Below are 18,397 nucleotides of genomic sequence, written 5' to 3' on the forward strand. Positions count from 1 at the left end.
CTCCTCCTTTTTCTGACACTGGGCGTAAAGACACAAGTACATGCTGGGTGATACATATTCCAAAGGAACTGTATGAGTAATAGTCTAAATATTAGGACCCATGGATGACACTTGTAGCCAACCCTTGTACTTGTCCAGCTATTTCTCTCCATGTCCTATTACACGGGCCAACTACGGCCCGATCATTTTAGTAAATGAGCGCCAATCTGCTACATCGCTGCTCGTTTACTGGACGGCATGATAATCGGGCAGTAAAAGCTGTATGGACATCATTAGCAATGTCCATGCAGCCCTTGCCCAAACACCTGATCCCTTACCTCTCCCCGCTCCCAGTCTTCTCTCCTGTGCTCTGCAGCTTCCCGCCGTGGGCTGTGATTGGCTGAGCGGCCTGTCAGCTGAAAAGCCACTCAGGCGCTGCAGCCTGAGTTACACGTATTACACCTAGCGATGCATGGTCCAAACCTAAACCAGCTATCAGCCGATGATTGTTGTCCAATTGTTGGCCCAATTCGGCTGATTATAGCTCCATGTAATAGGGCCCTATGTCAGATCACATTGTCCTAAAGAGTGGATATGACATAACATAGGTGAGATCCTCACCTATATAAAAATATGGGGGTCGTCTGGTCTCGGTTTTAGAGATGAAGGGGCCGCTTCTGTAATAATGTATTCAGCTGTTTATATATTCTGTGGCAAGCTGGAAATATCACGGACTGTAGATACTGGGTCCATGCCCAGCAGCTTTACTATATTAATGTGTCAATGACAACACTTCCTTTCCTGTTTTCTGGTAGTTTAGAGTTATCACAGGGACGCAGTGTGGATCCAAATCCCTATTCACACCAACGTCAGCATCTTAAAAGGAAACGGATAACTCCCAGGACATGTCTGGGTTAGTATATAGCCGTTGTGTTCATGAAATAATCCCAGAGTATTTATTTACTATTCTGTGTAGTGCTATTCCTCTGTTTCCCTCCAGCAAATGTATGAGTAAGTTGACATCTGGGCGTTACCAGTGGCGGGGGGTGGGGGGGGGTGGAGGTGGACTGTCCCTGCACAGTCTGACATTGTCCAATCGGTGCTGACGGTATCACACTGTGTAGGCACAGACTTTAATTTTTCAGGGTCTGTGTGTTAAGATCCCAACCAATCACTAGACAGAGCCGGGAGAAGTCCACAACTGAGTGCTTCACTCCTCGTCTTGTTCCATAAGACTGGCTCCATTGTAAGCTCTTATTTACACGCTCCATAAATTTAGGCCACATTGATTTCTATTGGGCTAGTCACACTGCCCAGAGTTATATGAATCTATAGAAGAGTCTGTATTTTTTGCGGATCCGTAATTTTTTACGAAAAAAACATTAGTAACGATTGGAAAAAAATATGTATTCCCTTAATTTAACTATTAGTGTTGAGTCGACCTGTCAAACTGTTGTGGTTCGGCAAAGTTCTCCAAACCCCGGAGTTCAGCATTTGCCTGCAGCTGCAGAAGTTTGATGCCACCCTAGTCCGGAAAAACAAGCATACAGCCTATGGCCCAATATAGAGACACCAGCCCCATGACTGATAAGAGTCTTGCATTTACTTACGGTTTTAGGAACAATCTGCTTTTTCGGCCCAGCTTTAAAGGGGTTCCTAGAATACACAAAAAAAAATACTGTTATAAATACAGAGAACATATATCTGCTTACTGCAGAGAGCTAGAAAATGGTGGCTCAGGTGGAAAGAAGGGGAACTCCTCACACCCCAATTTATACAGCTAGTATTCAGTCCACTGGGGGATATTTAAAGGGGTTTTTCATTAGAGCAAAACTTGTCCCCTAGCCAGAGGGTTAGTGATAATGGTCTGACCCACCGATCACAAGAATGGGGGTCCCATGCCCCTTAGATAAATAGAGTGGCAGTCGAGCATGCACTCGATCTCCAGGAGACTGCTGAAGATAAACCAAACACTACACACTGCTATCCCTGTCTGTCCCATACGCCTTGAAAATTATTTTTCTGAAAGAGTAGTAGATGCTTGAAGCAGTCTTCCAGCAGATGTGGTAGTTAAATCTACACAAAGAAAATGTAAACCTGCCTGGGACAAACATATATCTATCCTAAGGTAATATAAAAAGTAGCCTAATGGACCAGGGGCTAGTTTCTTCCCACAATCTTCTATGTTAGAATGGGGAGGCAGTGCACAAACTCATCTGGGTTCCAGCTGACAGTGTCTAGACCAGGGATTAGGAAACTTCTGCCCTCCAGCTGTTGCAAAATTACAATTCCCATCATGCCTGGCTGTCCAAAGGTTCCCCATCCCTGGTCTAGACCTTGACTGACTGCTAGAATGAGTAGGAAAAGAAGCACCTGGCTAGATGCTTCTCTCCCCGCCCACTGTGAGTGTGACCAACACCATCCCATTGACTTACGTGGCAAAGAGCGGGGAGAGAAAGGGCTCAGCATGAGCTTCTGTGGTTTGCTCTAGCAATGGGCCCCCAACCAAAAAAAAGAAAAAGTTTTGGCATCTTTCCAACATGTTAAGTGATAGTGCCCATTTAACTCATTTGGCAGTGTGGGATCTGGAGTTCTGCAATGTATAATAATCCATGATTCTCCTATGTTATTAGTCAGGAACGACTGTAGCCCCCTACCTCCATGGACCACTCTACCATTAAAGTGAAATCAATAGTACAGGCGATTTTAAGAAACTTTGTAATTGGGTTTATTAGTTGAAAAATGCATTTTTATCATGAAAAAGCAGTTTGAAGCTCTCCCCCGTCTTCATTGTTCTCCTATGGAGAGAGCTAAATAAAACACCAAAACAGGACAACAAAGAGTTAATTTGAAGCTACATAACTGGGCTATCTCCTCTAAGAGTCAGCACTGACCTCTGAATAGCGGCTTTCATACAGGTCCCGCTGTGTAAACCTTTGCTCTCTGCTTTCTGTTGCCGACTAATCCCCCCTCCCTCCCTCCTTCCCCCTCCCCTCTCCATAGAACAGACAGGGCCCGACTGATGTAAAAGAGTCGAGATTTCCTAATAATGAGCAGTGAATGAGAGAGAGAAGGGGGGAGGGGGGGGGGGGGGGCTGGGGAAAGGCTTTTTGAATGCAGATAATGGCATATTTGCCTAATAAACCCAATTACAAAAGTTTCTTAAAATCGCCTGGACTATTGATTTCTGCAATAAAAATAAATAAAAATAAAACAGTGACACTTTAACCATTAAAACCCCATACGTAAACACAAGCGATAGAGAAGACTGAAACTGACATGTACTATAACTGGACGGAGGAGCATATCCCATCTCTGATGGACCTCAATGTGCACAGCATTCAGCCCACTCAGAGGTTGGCAGACATAGCACTGTAGTGAATGAGATGTCTGGTTCTTGCCCCCTCTATACAGACTGCCATCCCACCCCTGCAGCGAGTGACACTCCGGCATATACGGGGACTGTCATATAGGAGTGAAGGGGAATGTATCCTGCCGACCTCCCCTCCCCGGCTGATATACCTGTGAATTCTGCGCTTTACTATTATAAAAAGGGGATTTTCGGCCATGATGTATTAATAGAAGCTGATCACGCCGATGTATTAACACATTACACCTGGTAATAGTCTATATATATCTGTACCAGCGACATATTAAGCAATCACAATAAATACTTTTATTTCCATTACACTAATGTGACAATAGCTTAAAAATGGAAATGGAAAAGCAAAGCAAGCAGCGTAAAAAAAGAGGAAGATAAGTGCAAGTATTACCGCTCCGATAAGCTAAAATTAACCCCCGCTTCTCTTTTCCTGTTTGCACTGTACACACCAGTGGAACAGACCAGGTCGGGTTTCCCTGGGTTCACGTCTGCTTACTCACACTGCCAGCTACGAAAAGCGGGGTTACTGCCCAGGACAATGGGAGGAACTTATAACCCCACGTCTGCCAGACTGAAGGCTAACATAAGGATTAGGCAGCAAATTGTATGTGGGGTGAATTGTCTATAATTCTATATAGTTCATGCTAAAAAGGTATGGGATTTTAGCCATGTTGGTCCCTATTTGACCACTAAAATAATTTCCTACATTTCCAACAATTCCTCTAGCTTTGCAAAGGGAGGAGTCCAGCCAGGAGACCGATAAGACTCATGAGTGCATTGGGGTCAGATCACATGTGCAGTTTTGATGCATTTCTAAAAAGGGATCCTCTAGGACTTTTTAACGCATACCTGTTGTGAATTTTTTTTTTCTTTTAAGAAATCAACAGGGGTTGTGATCGCAAGCTGTTTTGCTATGTACTCTTTTTATTCTGTGCTATGTACTATTTTATTTTCTATGATTAAATCAATGTTATACATCTTGTCAAACTGGGCTCCATGCTCCCTGCCGGAGCCGATATTAGTTTTTTTTTTTCTCTAAAGACCAAACACAGGAAGTCACTCTCACAAGGAAAGGCACCTGTCCATCATACAGGTTGTATATCAGCTGAGGGCAATTACCTTATACTATTATCAGCTCTGCAGCTTACCAGGAGACAATGCTCTTTGTTATGTAACAATGTAGTCAGTATAATGTCACTTTGTGGTTTCAGAGGTTTTGGTGCTGTGTGACAGGAGAGCTGACCATACAATGCGAGCACCCCTAGTATTTTCTGCTACTGAACTAGGAGATGCAGCAGCTGTACACATGTGCAGGGAAGACTTGTCCCACTCAGGAACGGCTGTCAATCAATACCAAGCCACTTCGTGAGTGTACAAAGGACTGGGACTTCCTTTGTTTGGTCTCTTTTTTTTTTAAAGAGAGGACCAAATACTGGCACACAGGGAACATGGACTGCAGCTCGAAAAGAAAGGAGACAAAAGACAAAAAAAAAGAAAAAGACAAAAGTATATTGTAAAACTGCTTGCGATCCCAACCCCTGTTGAGTCCTTAAAATAAGAAAGAAAAAAAATAGGACGGTGCCTCTTTAATTCAAAGCCATCAATATTTGACTGGTGGCACCCCAACAAATCAACTGTTTGGGTTGTTTCCAGGTGTCAGCACCCCACATTATATATCTATGTGTCCTATATTTAAAAAAAAAAGCTGCCCCCCCATTATCAGCAGCAGTACTTGGAGCCGAACATTAAAACCCCCTTTAAGGGGCACATTTCTCATGTATTGTTACAATGATACACATACTTGCCAAGCTACTTTGAAATGTAAATTTATATTTTTACATGTTTTAATCCCGTAGGAAAAAAAAAAAATGATTAAATGCCCAAAAAAACAAGATTTCTATTTGCTAGTTTAGAAGTAGGGAAATGTGGCACAGTAGAGATTTACTAATGTCTATGCCAAGCAACATATTCCCAACACATAAAGTAAAAGTGCTTTAATATGGAGACAGATGGTCCGGAAATATTGCTATAGCGAACAAAACTGAAGACACAAAAAAAAATTCCATGTACAAGTGGAGAATAGCCTGAAATACACCCTAATAAGTCCAAATCATTGGCTGCCATGGTCACGTGATGCTTCATCTCACATCGGAGTCATGTGAGGGCGATCAGTCCGACCCCAAGAGTGGCCACATAGGATATAATAGTGCAGTACAGCAAGGATAATCTAACGTCTACACGCTGTGTGTATTTTTTACCACCGGAAAAATTCATAAAATTGTTAAAGGGTTTTACTTTTCATGGACAACCCCTTTAAAAGGGATCTGACAGCCCCTGGGCTAGCCCCGAGGTGCTGGCGGTGTGGTATTAGTGAGGGCCCCCTTTTTTTTGGCCATCAATGCTGCAGATTTGTCGCAATCTTGGCGAACACATTGGATCCAAGTGTCAAAGGGGAGTAGTGGAGAGGTGTTAGTACCGCACATTGGCACGCCTCACCACTACTGCCTCCTCCCTGTTTGCGTGCATATTTCTTTCTGCCCGGCCTCCTGCTTTGTTCTCACGCCATCTTCTGGTGCGCATGCGCTGTTGCTGCCAAGGGCTCCTGTGTCCGGAACTGTGCATGCGCCGTAGTGTGGAGGAGCAGGGCAGGTGCGCTGAGCGTACCAAACGGGGACATTGGCTGCAGGCCCTCAGCACGCCTGCGTCGCACCACCGCATGCGCAGTTCCGGACACACAAGCGAGTGACGACCCAATTGATCCAGGCGTGAACTGTGAAGTGGGCGCGCGTGGCCCCTGGCAGCAGATGACGTGAGAAAAAAGCAGGAGGCTGGGCAGAAAGAGCTATGCACATAAACAGGGAGGAGGCAGTAGTGGTGAGGCAGGCCTAAGTGCGGCACTAACACCTCTCCACTACTACTCTTTGGCACTATACAACTTTGGTCAAGACTGCAAAAAATCCACAGCATCGATGGCCAAAAAAAAAGGTACACACACAACAGGGGTCACTCACTAACACTACATCGCCAGCACCTCGGGCCAGCCGAGGTGCTGAAAGATTCCCTTTAAATTGAGAGCTGGTCTGCGATTGATCGAGATCTCAAGATCATAAGATTGTAAAGTCGTTTTTGGTGACTCACGCCATAGGAACAGGTCCCCACACCTCCGCATCTATGTGCCGGATTTCCTATGTGGATATACTAGCCTTTGGCATGTGATGGAATTCGTGCAATTCAGGAAACGGTTATAAACCAAAATGACTATCTGGACAGGTGGTGACCTCAGCCTGTCCTTCACATGGACTCTCTTCTGCACATGTGCTCAGTCAGAAGCATCAGTACAACGTCTGAACCAACTGGATGGACAACATTCCCTTGTGTAAGGCATCCATGTGCAAACCAGGCAACTTGTTCAGGATTGTTCAGCCCGCTTTGTACTAATAGTAGTCACAGGAGCCCTTCTCATTCCCAAGTAGCTATTACCAGATATGGTGGGTGCCACTACGGCTACTGAGAAAGAGGTGATCTATCAGCAAGCTGCCCATCAGCTGGGATCCCAACTTTACACAAAATCTGGTCAGTCCAAAAGAACTAAGATTTATACTAAAGATGAGCGAATCGCCCATAAAATAAAGCTAAGCGCTTCGTTTGATCAGTGCTCTGCTCCCTGCCGCTCCACCCCGGATGCCGGGGAAAAGCTGGATCCAATCCTGGCAAACTAGAAGTTACCCAGGATTGGACCCAGCTTTTCCCAGCAACCAAACAAATCTGTATGTGTTTCAGTTATTCCTTTTTCTCCAGTTTGAGGCTGTTGCTATGTAACCCTCTCATTGCCTGCTCCAGAGTAATGGATCAGGCAACCTTGATTGCTCAGGTCTGAATACTAGTTTGGTGGGCATTTAGTAGTAGGTTCCTGTATTTGCCCAAGTTACTCTGGGTCTTAATGTCTTCTGGTTATTTTCTGTCAACATAGTCTAGGGGTATTGCAGGGTTCCGGGGGGTTGGAATGCATAGAATTATCAGAGTTTAGGGGAAAGTCTAGGGAAAGATTACGAAAAGTTTGGGCCATTTTTCGGAGTTTGTCTTCTGTTCCACTCAGTCGTTTGTCTGTACTATAGATGAATGAACATCTAGCTCACCGAGGTTCGTCTGATAGCGAGCCCATGGCATATGATTACTGGTGGCTGAAAAATTTGGATGTAGCCCGAGGGAGTCCAGGGAAACATGGATGTAGCCTATGGCTGTATCCATTTTTTCCAACACTCCCTTAGGCTACATCCAAATTCTTTAACCAATGGTTTTCAAATGCTGCATACTCTGTTTTGAACGAACCCCGACGTGCTTGAGGTTGGCTCTGTACCGTTATCTGAACCATGCTCTCCACTTCCAGTCATGAAATTGCCATCTTTTTGTTACCTTGTGATATTATTGTGGGGTTGTGTGCTTTTTCTTTGCAGTGCTTGTTGGTCATTCTATTGAGCGCTACTGTAAGTCCTGGGGGTATCCCAGTACCATGGAGGGGGAGGGGCACACTTAAAAGCTAAGAAAGGAAACTTTCTTGCCACCTAGTGACCAGTCAGTATTATTACAGCATCCCATCAGTGGGAGCCCAACCTAGGCCACGGATCATAGAAAATCCCTAACTCAACATACCCTGCACGAGTATGCCGCACACTGTTCTGCCTGCATGCTGACGTATACACCCAAAATGTAGTCTCCATCAAGTGTGAACATAGCCTAAGACAAGGTCCTCAGGTTCAGTATCTGGGCACAAATAACCAGCATTACTGGTAAGAATAAAAAACGAAGCAGAAACTGATGAGATGCCACCCTCAGATTTTACAGAAATATTTTATTACTCACTATATATTAAGTAGGTCATTCAGTTATAGTTTGTTCAGCAAACAGGGACAAAAAGCTGAAATAGTGATGCTGATACTCCCACAGGGAGATGAGACTGTATCTTACACCACACAGCCAGTGCACCGCACACCCCCGCCACCGGTGACCGCAGCCGTCTACACTCACTGATGGTGCTTTATCTGATCAACACGTATCAGAATAAGCAGGTAAGAAGTAGTGACCATACCAGCAGGATCAACGGCAATGAACTTGGTCAATGAAGTCGTTCACAAACAGCTTGGTGCAAGAAACTATATTTTAAAATAACCCAAAAACATGCAATTTTTTTTCTTACCACTAGGGTTAAAACTATGCTGCGAGCTGCGACTTCCGAGATGAAGCTCGCAGCTCAGTCTCCCCCCTCCCTAAGAGATGACCTCTTCAAAAGGTCACCGAGTATGCTCAGTAACGTTTTCAATTCATGTCGATGGGACAGCCCCTGTTTACCATTGCCGCCTATGTTCAAGAGGCTTGCTGTAAAGTATACCTCGAAATGCTGTTAAAAACAACTCTATTATAATGCACTAAAAATTTTAAAAAATAAATTGTAAATTTTAAAACAGAAACAAATTAGGAAAAAAAAAAAAAAGGGAAAAAAGTCAAGACGATAATTCCCTTTAAAGATTTTAAACACAAAGATCTTACAGTATTATAGGGGCAAGATCATCCCTTTAAAATTGTCCTCCATTAACTTAATATGTCATAAATATTAAATTGGTTGAGGTCCAGCCAACGGGAAGCTGCAAGCCCAACCTTTAAGTGTCACTATCGTTTTGTTTTTTTTGCAGAAACTTCGGGTTTATTAGCCGAAAAAATGCATTTTTATCATGAAAAATTAGTTTGAAGCTCTCCCTCCTGTCTTCATTGTTCTCTATGGAGAGGGGAGGGGTGGAGGGAGATGAGGCACCAAAACAGGACAACTAAGAGTTAATTTATCACTAGGCTTACTCTGAAGTCAGCACTGACCTCTCTGACCACTGAATAGCAGCTTTCACACAGTTCCAGCTGTGTAATCCTTTGTTCTCTGCTGGCGACTAATCTCCCTCCTCCCCCTTCTATGGAACAGACAGGGTCCGACTGATGTCGATATTTCCTGATTCTGAGCAGTGGATGAGAGAGAGGGGGGGGGGGGGACCAGGAAAAAGTCTTTTTGAATGCAGATAATGCCATATTTGCCTAATAAACCCAATTACAAAGTTTCTTAAAATCACCTGTACTAATGATTTCTGCAAAAAAAAAAAACCTGAAACAGCAGTGACACTTTACACATTAAGGAGCAGTGAATACCTGCTGCTCCTCTATACAAATCCTTAGAAAACAGCCGATCTGGAGATCGGTAAAACTTATGTAAGACACAACACAATATTCTGGCTGGTACGTGCTGATCTATAAAGTGCCATCAGGGTCACAACCTAGAGCTTTTGACTCAAAAGTTTTCAATTGTTGGGGATCCCACTGCTGAGACCCCCCAAGGACCAGGAGAATAAGCTTCCCCGCTGTCAATTTTCTCCATAGACTTATAATGGAGCTACGTGGACGGAGGTCACTCGAAGCCGGGGAGTGAAATGCTCTACCATGCTCTTCTATTGGCCCATTCTTCAGTGGGGCACGGACATGTCAATAGTTCTGTTTCTTATATGACAGTGCCCATTTACGTGATGTGTGGGTCAGGTCCAAGCTATTGTTGGCCTGTCCAGCTCTGTGTAATCCCCAGCACTGGTAACATTGCCACTGCACCAGCTCCCCCCTGCCTGCCTCCTCAGGATGCATGTCTTCTTCTATAGCATTCTAGTCTCCTCTCTAGTCTTTCCTGTTGCCTGGTTAAGGCCTCTTCTAGTCTGCATCTAGGAAGCAGAACCTGCTCCAGGCGAGCCAAGGACTTCCGATGACTTATTCTTGGCTTAGTCTCCCCCTCCTTCCGTCCGTGCCCACAAGGCATACAATTATGGGCAGGTAATGACTGGCTGCGGCCTGGACTCCTTCCTGTTTATTGTTACAGCACAGGAGGACACAGGCCGCGTCACTCACGGATAACGCTAAATAAAATATCCCGCTTCTGTGCACAGAGGATTGTCCCTCGTTCTTCACACTCCCTTCAGGAACGCCGTTTATGAGAACATCATACAGTTAACCCCTTTCCTGCCAGACACCTGGAGATGGGGGGGGGGGGGGAAACAGCATGAGTGAAGCGTCCAGGCTGGCAGGAGATGACACATATCTGGATGCACGCCCGCACGTGATCTCCACCAGTGTGCACTGACTCATACCTTGCTGTGACAGAAGCTCGCTCTAAGTCGGTACTCACTACGTTATAATTTACTACTAAAGCCTTACAAGAAGGCATGGGAGAGTCGGGCATGAGTTTCCTATGTGAATTCCTACCGGAAATCATCATGTCTAAAGCAAAGGCAATTTCATTTGGCTTTCTGCTGGAATGGGGAGGGGCATGCTGCAGCTTGACCACGCCTCCTTGACGCTTTAGCCTGATATAATCGTTGCCTGCTATTACACAAATCCATTATCTAACAATTTTTTGAATGATAATCGTGCCGTAGAATAGGGCCCTAACTGTCATTTAAATATCACTTTGCAGAAATCAATAGTACAAGTGATTTTAAGAAACTCTGTAATAGGTTTTATTAAGCAAAAGAGTTTCCTTTTATACTCAAAAGCTTCCCCCCTCCCCCCCACTTCAGAAGCAGGAGGTCTTCTGCATTCATTATGGTCATTATGGGCTTTCTGACCTGTGAATCAAGCATTGTATGTGGCCAGACAGTCTCCAAACTGCACAGACTGCTTGTCTGCTCATTCATCCCCCCTCCATAGGTTATAGGTAGGAAAATGGCTTTTTCAGCACAGAAAGAAACTATTCTACTTAAAACCTATTACACAGATTTCTTTTTTTAAATCACTTGTACTATTGAATTCTGCAACAAAAAAATTAAATGACAGTGACACTTTAGACATAAATCAAGGCTTTCCTGCCATCTCAGTGCTTAGTGTAACCCCTTCTTTGCTGTTGCCACTTTTAATTTCTACTTGCACCACACCCTGTAAAGCCAATTTATCAGTAACCCCTTCTCTATCCACATGCCATCTAAGGTAGTGTGCTCTGTAAAGTGTCCCCCCAATACAGTGTCAGTCGTGTCATAGCAGAGAGGAGTATGTGCTTTGCTGTAACTGGCCAGACAAGTAAGGTAGGAAGAAACTGTGTGAGTACTACTGATAAACAGCCAAGCTCTGATCAGCCCCCCAAAAGTAAAAAAAAAAAAAAAAAAAAAAAAAAAAGTAAAAAATAGTGGTGTACCACAGAGAGGGCTTTCAGGTTCTCAGAAACAACAGTGAGGGAAATAAAATTCTCTTACCAATTAAAGTGTCACTGGTTTTTGCAGAAATCAATATTTCAGGTGATTTAAAAAAAAACTTTGTATTTGTGTTTATTAGGCAAATATGCCATTATCTGCATTCAAAAAGGCTTTCCCAAGCCCCCCCCCCCTCTCTCTCTCATATTCACTGCTCATTATCAGAAAATCTAGACTCTTTTACATCAGTCGAGCCCTGTGTAACCTATGGAGAGGGGAGGGGGGGAGAAGGAAAATTAGACGGCAGCAGAGAACAAAGGATTACACAGCGGGACCTGTGTGAAAGCCGATATTCAGAGGTCAGAGAGGTCAGTGCTGACTTCAGAGGAGATAGCCTGGTGATGTAGCTGTAAATTAACTCTGTTGTCCTGTTTTGGTGCCTGATCTCCCTCCACCCCTCCCCTCTCCATAGAAAACCATGAAGACAGGGGGGAGAGCTTCAAACTGCTTTTTCACGTAAAAGAAATGCATTTTTCGGCTAATAAACCCAATTACAAAGTTTCTTAAAATCGCCTGTACTATTGATTTCTGCAAGAAAAATTAAACGACAGTGACACTTTAAGGGTTGAATTAAGAAAACCATATCAACCCCCCCCCCCCCCCCCCCCAATCCTTTAAAAATGCCAGGTACACTGCAAGACATCTTATATACCTATCTGTGCTTCCTTAACATAAAAAAAAATGCTTTTATTCTCTGGTGCAGCCATGCAAGTGTCAAAAAGGCGTTCCCAAGCTCCTGGAGCACTGACAGCAGTCACTTCTCCTTACTCCCCATCCTATCCTTGGTTGACTGACAGTCAGCTTCCAGCTCCGATTCGTGCACAGTAGTGAGATTTACAAGCAGGGCTCAGCTTCCAGCAATCAAGCAGAGATAGGGATGGGAGAGGGAGTGAGGAGATGTTACAGCCCTCAGCACTAGAAGAGCTTGGAAACATCTCTGACGCTTTTCACCAGAAGTATTTTTCTATGTTCTGGAAGCACAGACAGATATATGAAATGTGCCATGCTTCTCCTTGACCTAACAGCTATCAGTGTCAGCAATTTAAAGCATGACAGATTCCCTTTAAGCTCCCCTTTAACTATCCATATAAAAGGATCAGGACCATGGAGAACAAAGGAAACAAGACGACAGAGAAGACATATCCTCATAGACTGCAGTCCTTCTCTGTGCAGAGGATAAACATATCTATCAGGACTAACAGGGAATCCGAGAATGAATTGCGGCCAGGACCATCCGGTCTATTGGCGTTCTGCAACAATACGTCCTATGCTTCATCTCTATTATACGGCGCATCTGTGGCCCCTCAAGATACATGTATCACTGCCTCCTGGAAATAGATTTTCTATAAACATCAGAGGCCATCATACGCTCACCTAGGATAACAAGTATATACACTTATAGCAGACAGGAAAGGAAACTGAGAACAGGAAGAAGTGCGGGTGTCAGGAACAGACTGAGGTCTAACCACTAATGGATATGTATATCCCACAGCCTGCCTGGCCAAAACACACACTGTATGCCCATGTATCATAGAGAGCGGGTATCGGTGTATACAGACATCCAGCATTATCACACAGCATATACGTTATCAGTATATAGTGATACCCCAGGGGTATCTGAGGCCCACATATAGAACTGATCCTGGGGGCCCACCAATAAAGAACCAGTGAGAAGTGACCCGCTGATAGTGTTCTCACCATACCGTCACACTATTATTAACCAAATCCTGTAAACCACGACCAATATTACCACTAATACCAGTATATAAGAAACAAATACTATCGATACCGTGACCACTACCATTATCACCATCACAGTGACTAATACTACCATACCATTAATAAATAAAATCCACCACACAAAAAACAGTATTTCCCCCATACACTGACTTATACAGAAATAGCAATGGTACACAGGCTGTATGCAGTATATTAGTGATTACAATGCAGTTACATCCAGGGACTCACAAGGAGCATCTTCCCTGATCAGAGTCATTTAACTTTTCTTTTTCTTCTCCTTCTGGTCCGGCCAGGGCTGTGGAGTCGGAGTCGTGGAGTCGGAGCTAGTTTTGGTTGGAGTCGAAGTCGGAAAAAATGTACCGACTCCAGCTTTAAAAAAAATCCTAGAACAATTAAGAATTGAGTTTTCATATGAATTTTATAAGTTTTGCTCATCAATATATATTATGAGCAACATTCTAATAGGACACTGGCCCTTTAAGATAAGGGTGGTCAGGGAATATATCAGTAATAGGACACTGGCCCTATTAGATAAGGGTGGTCGTGGAAAAGTTGTCGGTTACTATTTGGCAGCTTGTTTCTGAGCTGGAAGAGTCTATTGTGTGGGGGGAGATCTGTGCTGTTCTCTTCCTGGATAAAAAGAACATTTATTTTAAATAAGGGAAACTTTATTTATAAAGTAATATGGTTCGTACAGCCCTGACAGTCGGGGGGGGGGCATCTCTATTCTTGTGGGGTTTTTAAAAAAATATAATGTATTAAGTATCAAATTGGTATCGAGCATTGAGAAAAAAAGTTGGTATTGGTATCGAAATCAAAATTTTGGTATCGTGACATCACTAGTATACACTATCAGTATATATAACGCTCATCATTATACAGTGTATACATTATCAATATATATATACCCCTAATCATTATACAGTGTATACACTATCAGTATATAAAGCTTAATACAGTGTATACACCATCAGTATATATACACTGCTCATCATTATATAGTGTATACATTATCAGTATATATACCGCTCATTATTATACAGTGTATACACTATCAGTATATAAAGCTTATTATAATACAGTGTATACATCAGTATATATACACTGCTCATCATTATAAAGTGTATACATTATCAGTATATATACCGCTCATTATTATACAGTGTATACATTATCACTATATACAGTGTATACACTTATCAGTATATAGAGATACTGCTCATCATTATACAGTGTATACATTATCTGTATATACTGCTCATCATTATACCGTGTATACATTATCAGTATATACCGCTCATCATTATACCGTGTATACACTATCAGTATATAAAGTTTATTATAATACAGTGTATACACTATCAGTATATATACACTGCTCATCATTATATAGTGCAGTGATTTTCAACCTTTTTTGAGCCGCGGCACACTTTTTATACTTAAAGGGAACCAATCACCCAGAAAATCAATGTAAAGACAAGGATATGTGCTGATAGATCACCCAGCACACTTCCCAAATATGCCCCTGTAACCTCTGTGCCCCCCTCAATTAGACAGTAATCTTACTTTGTTCAGGTCACGCGCTGTATGTAAATTTTTGCTAAGTAGTCCTGGTGGGCGTATGTAGTCCTGGTGGGCGTATGTAGTCACGGTCCGGGGGCGTATCTAGTCACGGTCCGGGGGCGTATCTAGTCACGGTCTGGGGCTGTAATCACGCCCAGAGGGGCGTGATTCGGAGGCTTGCGGTCCAGTGACGTCATCCGGCGGGTTGCGTTCCGCGTCGCGGCCGCGCCGACGTGTTCGGGAACCCGCGCATGCGCAGTACGTCAGCGTCGTCTCCCGCCGTACTGCGCATGCGCGGGACCCCGAACACGTCGGCGCGGCCGCGACGCGGAACGCTAGCCGCCGGATGACGTCACTAGACCGCAAGCCTCCGAATCACGCCCCTCTGGGCGTGATTACAGCCCCAGACCGTGACTACATACGCCCCCGGACCGTGACTAGATACGCCCCCGGACCGTGACTACATACGCCCCCGGACCGTGACTACATACGCCCACCAGGACTACATACGCCCACCAGGACTACTTAGCAAAAATTTACATACAGCGCGTGACCTGAACAAAGTAAGATTACTGTCTAATTGAGGGGGGCACAGAGGTTACAGGGGCATATTTGGGAAGTGTGCTGGGTGATCTATCAGCACATATCCTTGTCTTTACATTGATTTTCTGGGTGATTGGTTCCCTTTAAAAAATCCCGGGGCACACCACCAACCAAAATGGCACAAAATGACACTAAAACTTTACATATTATACATATAGTTAATAATATAGATTCTAAATGTATTTATACTCACTCAGTGTGAAACATGGGCCTGTTTTCTTCTCCCCCCTGTGCTTCTCTCCACCATACTTCTCCCCCCTACTTCTCTCCTGTGCTTCTCTCCTGTGCTTCTCTCCACCAAACTTCTCTCCCCTCTGCTTCTCTCCCCTGTTTCTCCCCATCCCCAGGTTTCTCTCCCCCATTGTTTACTCCTGTTTCACAGGGGCACCATAGTTTGGGGAACTTTCCCCGCGGCACACCCGACCATGTGTCGCGGCACACTAGTGTGCCACGGCACACTGGTTGAAAATCACTGATATAGTGTATACACTATCAGTATATATACTGCTCATCATTATACAGTGTATACACTATCAGTATATTTATATATATACTATATATGAGATATTACTCATCGCCATATATAATCAGTATATACAGTTATCCTTATATATCTAACATTTTTCAGCAGTACACTTGCTTTCCGTCCTAACACAACCCTGAAAACCATTGGCCAACCACGCCAGCGATCCCCCGGGTGTCACTACACTTTCACAAGTTTCGCTCCTCGTTCTCTTCCCCATAATGGGGCTGTGCCCGTGTTCTGGCACCGATGGCTCTTTGGCAGCAGAGGATAATTAAAAAGAAAAAATAATTATGAAAAAAAAAAAAAAAACACACTCTCTGCACATGGCAACCAGCTCGCCGTCAGCCAATGGGATGGCAGTGTGGCTGGACGGCTTTTTGGAGGCTGCCGATGCTGCGTCGGTATATTTAGAAGGCCTGACTCACAGCTTGTTTACAGTACAGATCTCCAGATGGACTCGTGGAAAGCACAATCCACTGCAGGGAAAATATACAGCTATATTACTGCTTTTTAACATCTCAAGATGCAGGCTCTATTAACCCCTTCTCTGCGCTCCCCCCCCCCCCCCCGAGCATGATGGCAATGCTGAAATACCATGACTACACAACAAACCCAGAGCTTAGTGTTAAATGCCTGACAGCCTGGTTCACGGGTATGTGGCAGTAATGTCAGTCCCATCTACATACCGCCCCATACCAGTCCATTATTAATCTCTTTCTCCAAATCCAAGACAAACAGTGTACTGATAGAAGCGGTCCCGGGTGGCTTCTCCATGGAAATTCCTGGCATGGTGGAATCGTGCAATCTGTTCAGGGAGCAGAGAATATAGCAGCTTGTGCAGATTCTTTATAATGTATACCATTATCTGTTACTATTCCTATAATGTGTCAGGACAGACACTGGTCCACCAGGTCCTGGCCAGAACCGGGGCTCCCCTCTGCTCCAGGGCTGATGCCGACGCTGCACAACAGCTTGGAAATAACAGTATTGGGCAGATGCCAGGCACCCGATCTACCCCCAGAATTACTGCTACCCCAGCTGGCAAATACACAAATAGGCCTGAAGGCGTGCCAATAAACGGAGAGGGTAAAGTTACACTGAAAGTGCCCCTTACTGCCAGTTAAACCCAACAATTTCCCCAGGACAGATGGGTAGGGTCAGATGACGGGAAATAGAGGATTGGGCAATTGGAATTCAACACGCCTGATCGTTTTGCTCTAGGAAAAATAAGCCACCAAGAAGCAGGGGCTTATTTCCTAGTTTTCTACATCTTAAATCTAGTTATTAATGGTACGAGATTATCAAGCAACTTATTTTCAGTTGTCTAATTAATAAAAATATATAGTTATATATAGTTAATAGGGTTAAAAAAAAAAAGGTCCATCACGTTTAACATTTAACTCTACTGTGTTGATCAGTTAGTTAAATAAAGTTATTTCTACCTGCTACTTGCTACACCCCATCCACAGAACATAGTGGGAGGGAAATGGAGTTGGCTGAATTCCTGGCTAGAGTGTACTGTAATGAACTTCCTGTTCCTGCTGTACATGCTGGCCAGGGCAAACTCCATTGTTGGTGGGGTTATAGTAAATTAAGTAGCTGAATTCCTAGCTAGAGTGTACAGCAGGAACAGGAAATCTGTTATGCAATGTATGGTAAACAGAATGTGGGGCAATGAAAACAACAGAGCAAATATTTTGGTTTAGAATGAGGATAGAATAGAACAACATAGGAAGGTGTTTGAGTCCAATCATTTGGTATTTAGATACTGCACCTAGGAAGTCCAGAAAAACATGGATACATCCTATGGCTGTATCTCTCTATTGGTTGGTACTGCCAAAATCCTCTATGTCCTTGGTAGGACCCCAGTGTTGCAGGGCAACAGCAGCGGTGGATTAAGTGGACAGTGAGAATGTAAAGCCAAAGGAAATGACTGTAGAGAGCATTGTAGCGGATTGTGTTACAGAACTCACAGAAAGTGGTGCAAGTGAAACTGGCCTAAATGTCTCTGTGACATGTTTAAAACTTTATTAAAGGGGTTATCCAGGCCTAGGCCAGGTTTACATTCATCTGGTGGAGTTTCTCTCTGGCGCAGGAGAAAAGCACCCAAGGGAAACAGATCTTTAAACTGATTCCATTTACTTCATAGAAACAGGAGTAGTCCGGCGCCCGTCCCCCTCTCCTCCCCCCCCCCCAAAAAAAACAAAAAAAAAACAAAGACACACACAGATAATATACTTACCTGTGATGATCGCCGTTCGAATTTCCCACCAGCCGCGTCCCCGCCATCTTTGGCCGCTGTCCGGCATCGACCAAAGATGGTGCCCGGGAGAAGAGGACAGG

General features: G+C 44.1%; 1 protein-coding gene across 2 annotated transcripts in view; it reads right to left on the reverse strand.

The window, feature by feature from the left end:
* The window catches only part of BIN3 (bridging integrator 3), a 31,816-nt gene that overhangs the window by 8,683 nt on the left and 4,736 nt on the right, over positions 1-18,397 (reverse strand). For both annotated transcript variants that reach the window (XM_069944726.1, XM_069944718.1), the window contains exon 2: positions 1,590-1,635. Coding sequence is in view for 1 of the 2 variants with exons in the window: in XM_069944718.1 (XP_069800819.1) it covers positions 1,590-1,635 (46 nt within the window). In the remaining variant the exon portion in view is untranslated. The remainder of the gene's footprint in view (positions 1-1,589; positions 1,636-18,397) is intronic.

This window comes from Dendropsophus ebraccatus, chromosome 1 (assembly GCF_027789765.1).
Source record: "Dendropsophus ebraccatus isolate aDenEbr1 chromosome 1, aDenEbr1.pat, whole genome shotgun sequence".
In the NCBI taxonomy this organism is placed as follows: domain Eukaryota; kingdom Metazoa; phylum Chordata; class Amphibia; order Anura; family Hylidae; genus Dendropsophus; species Dendropsophus ebraccatus.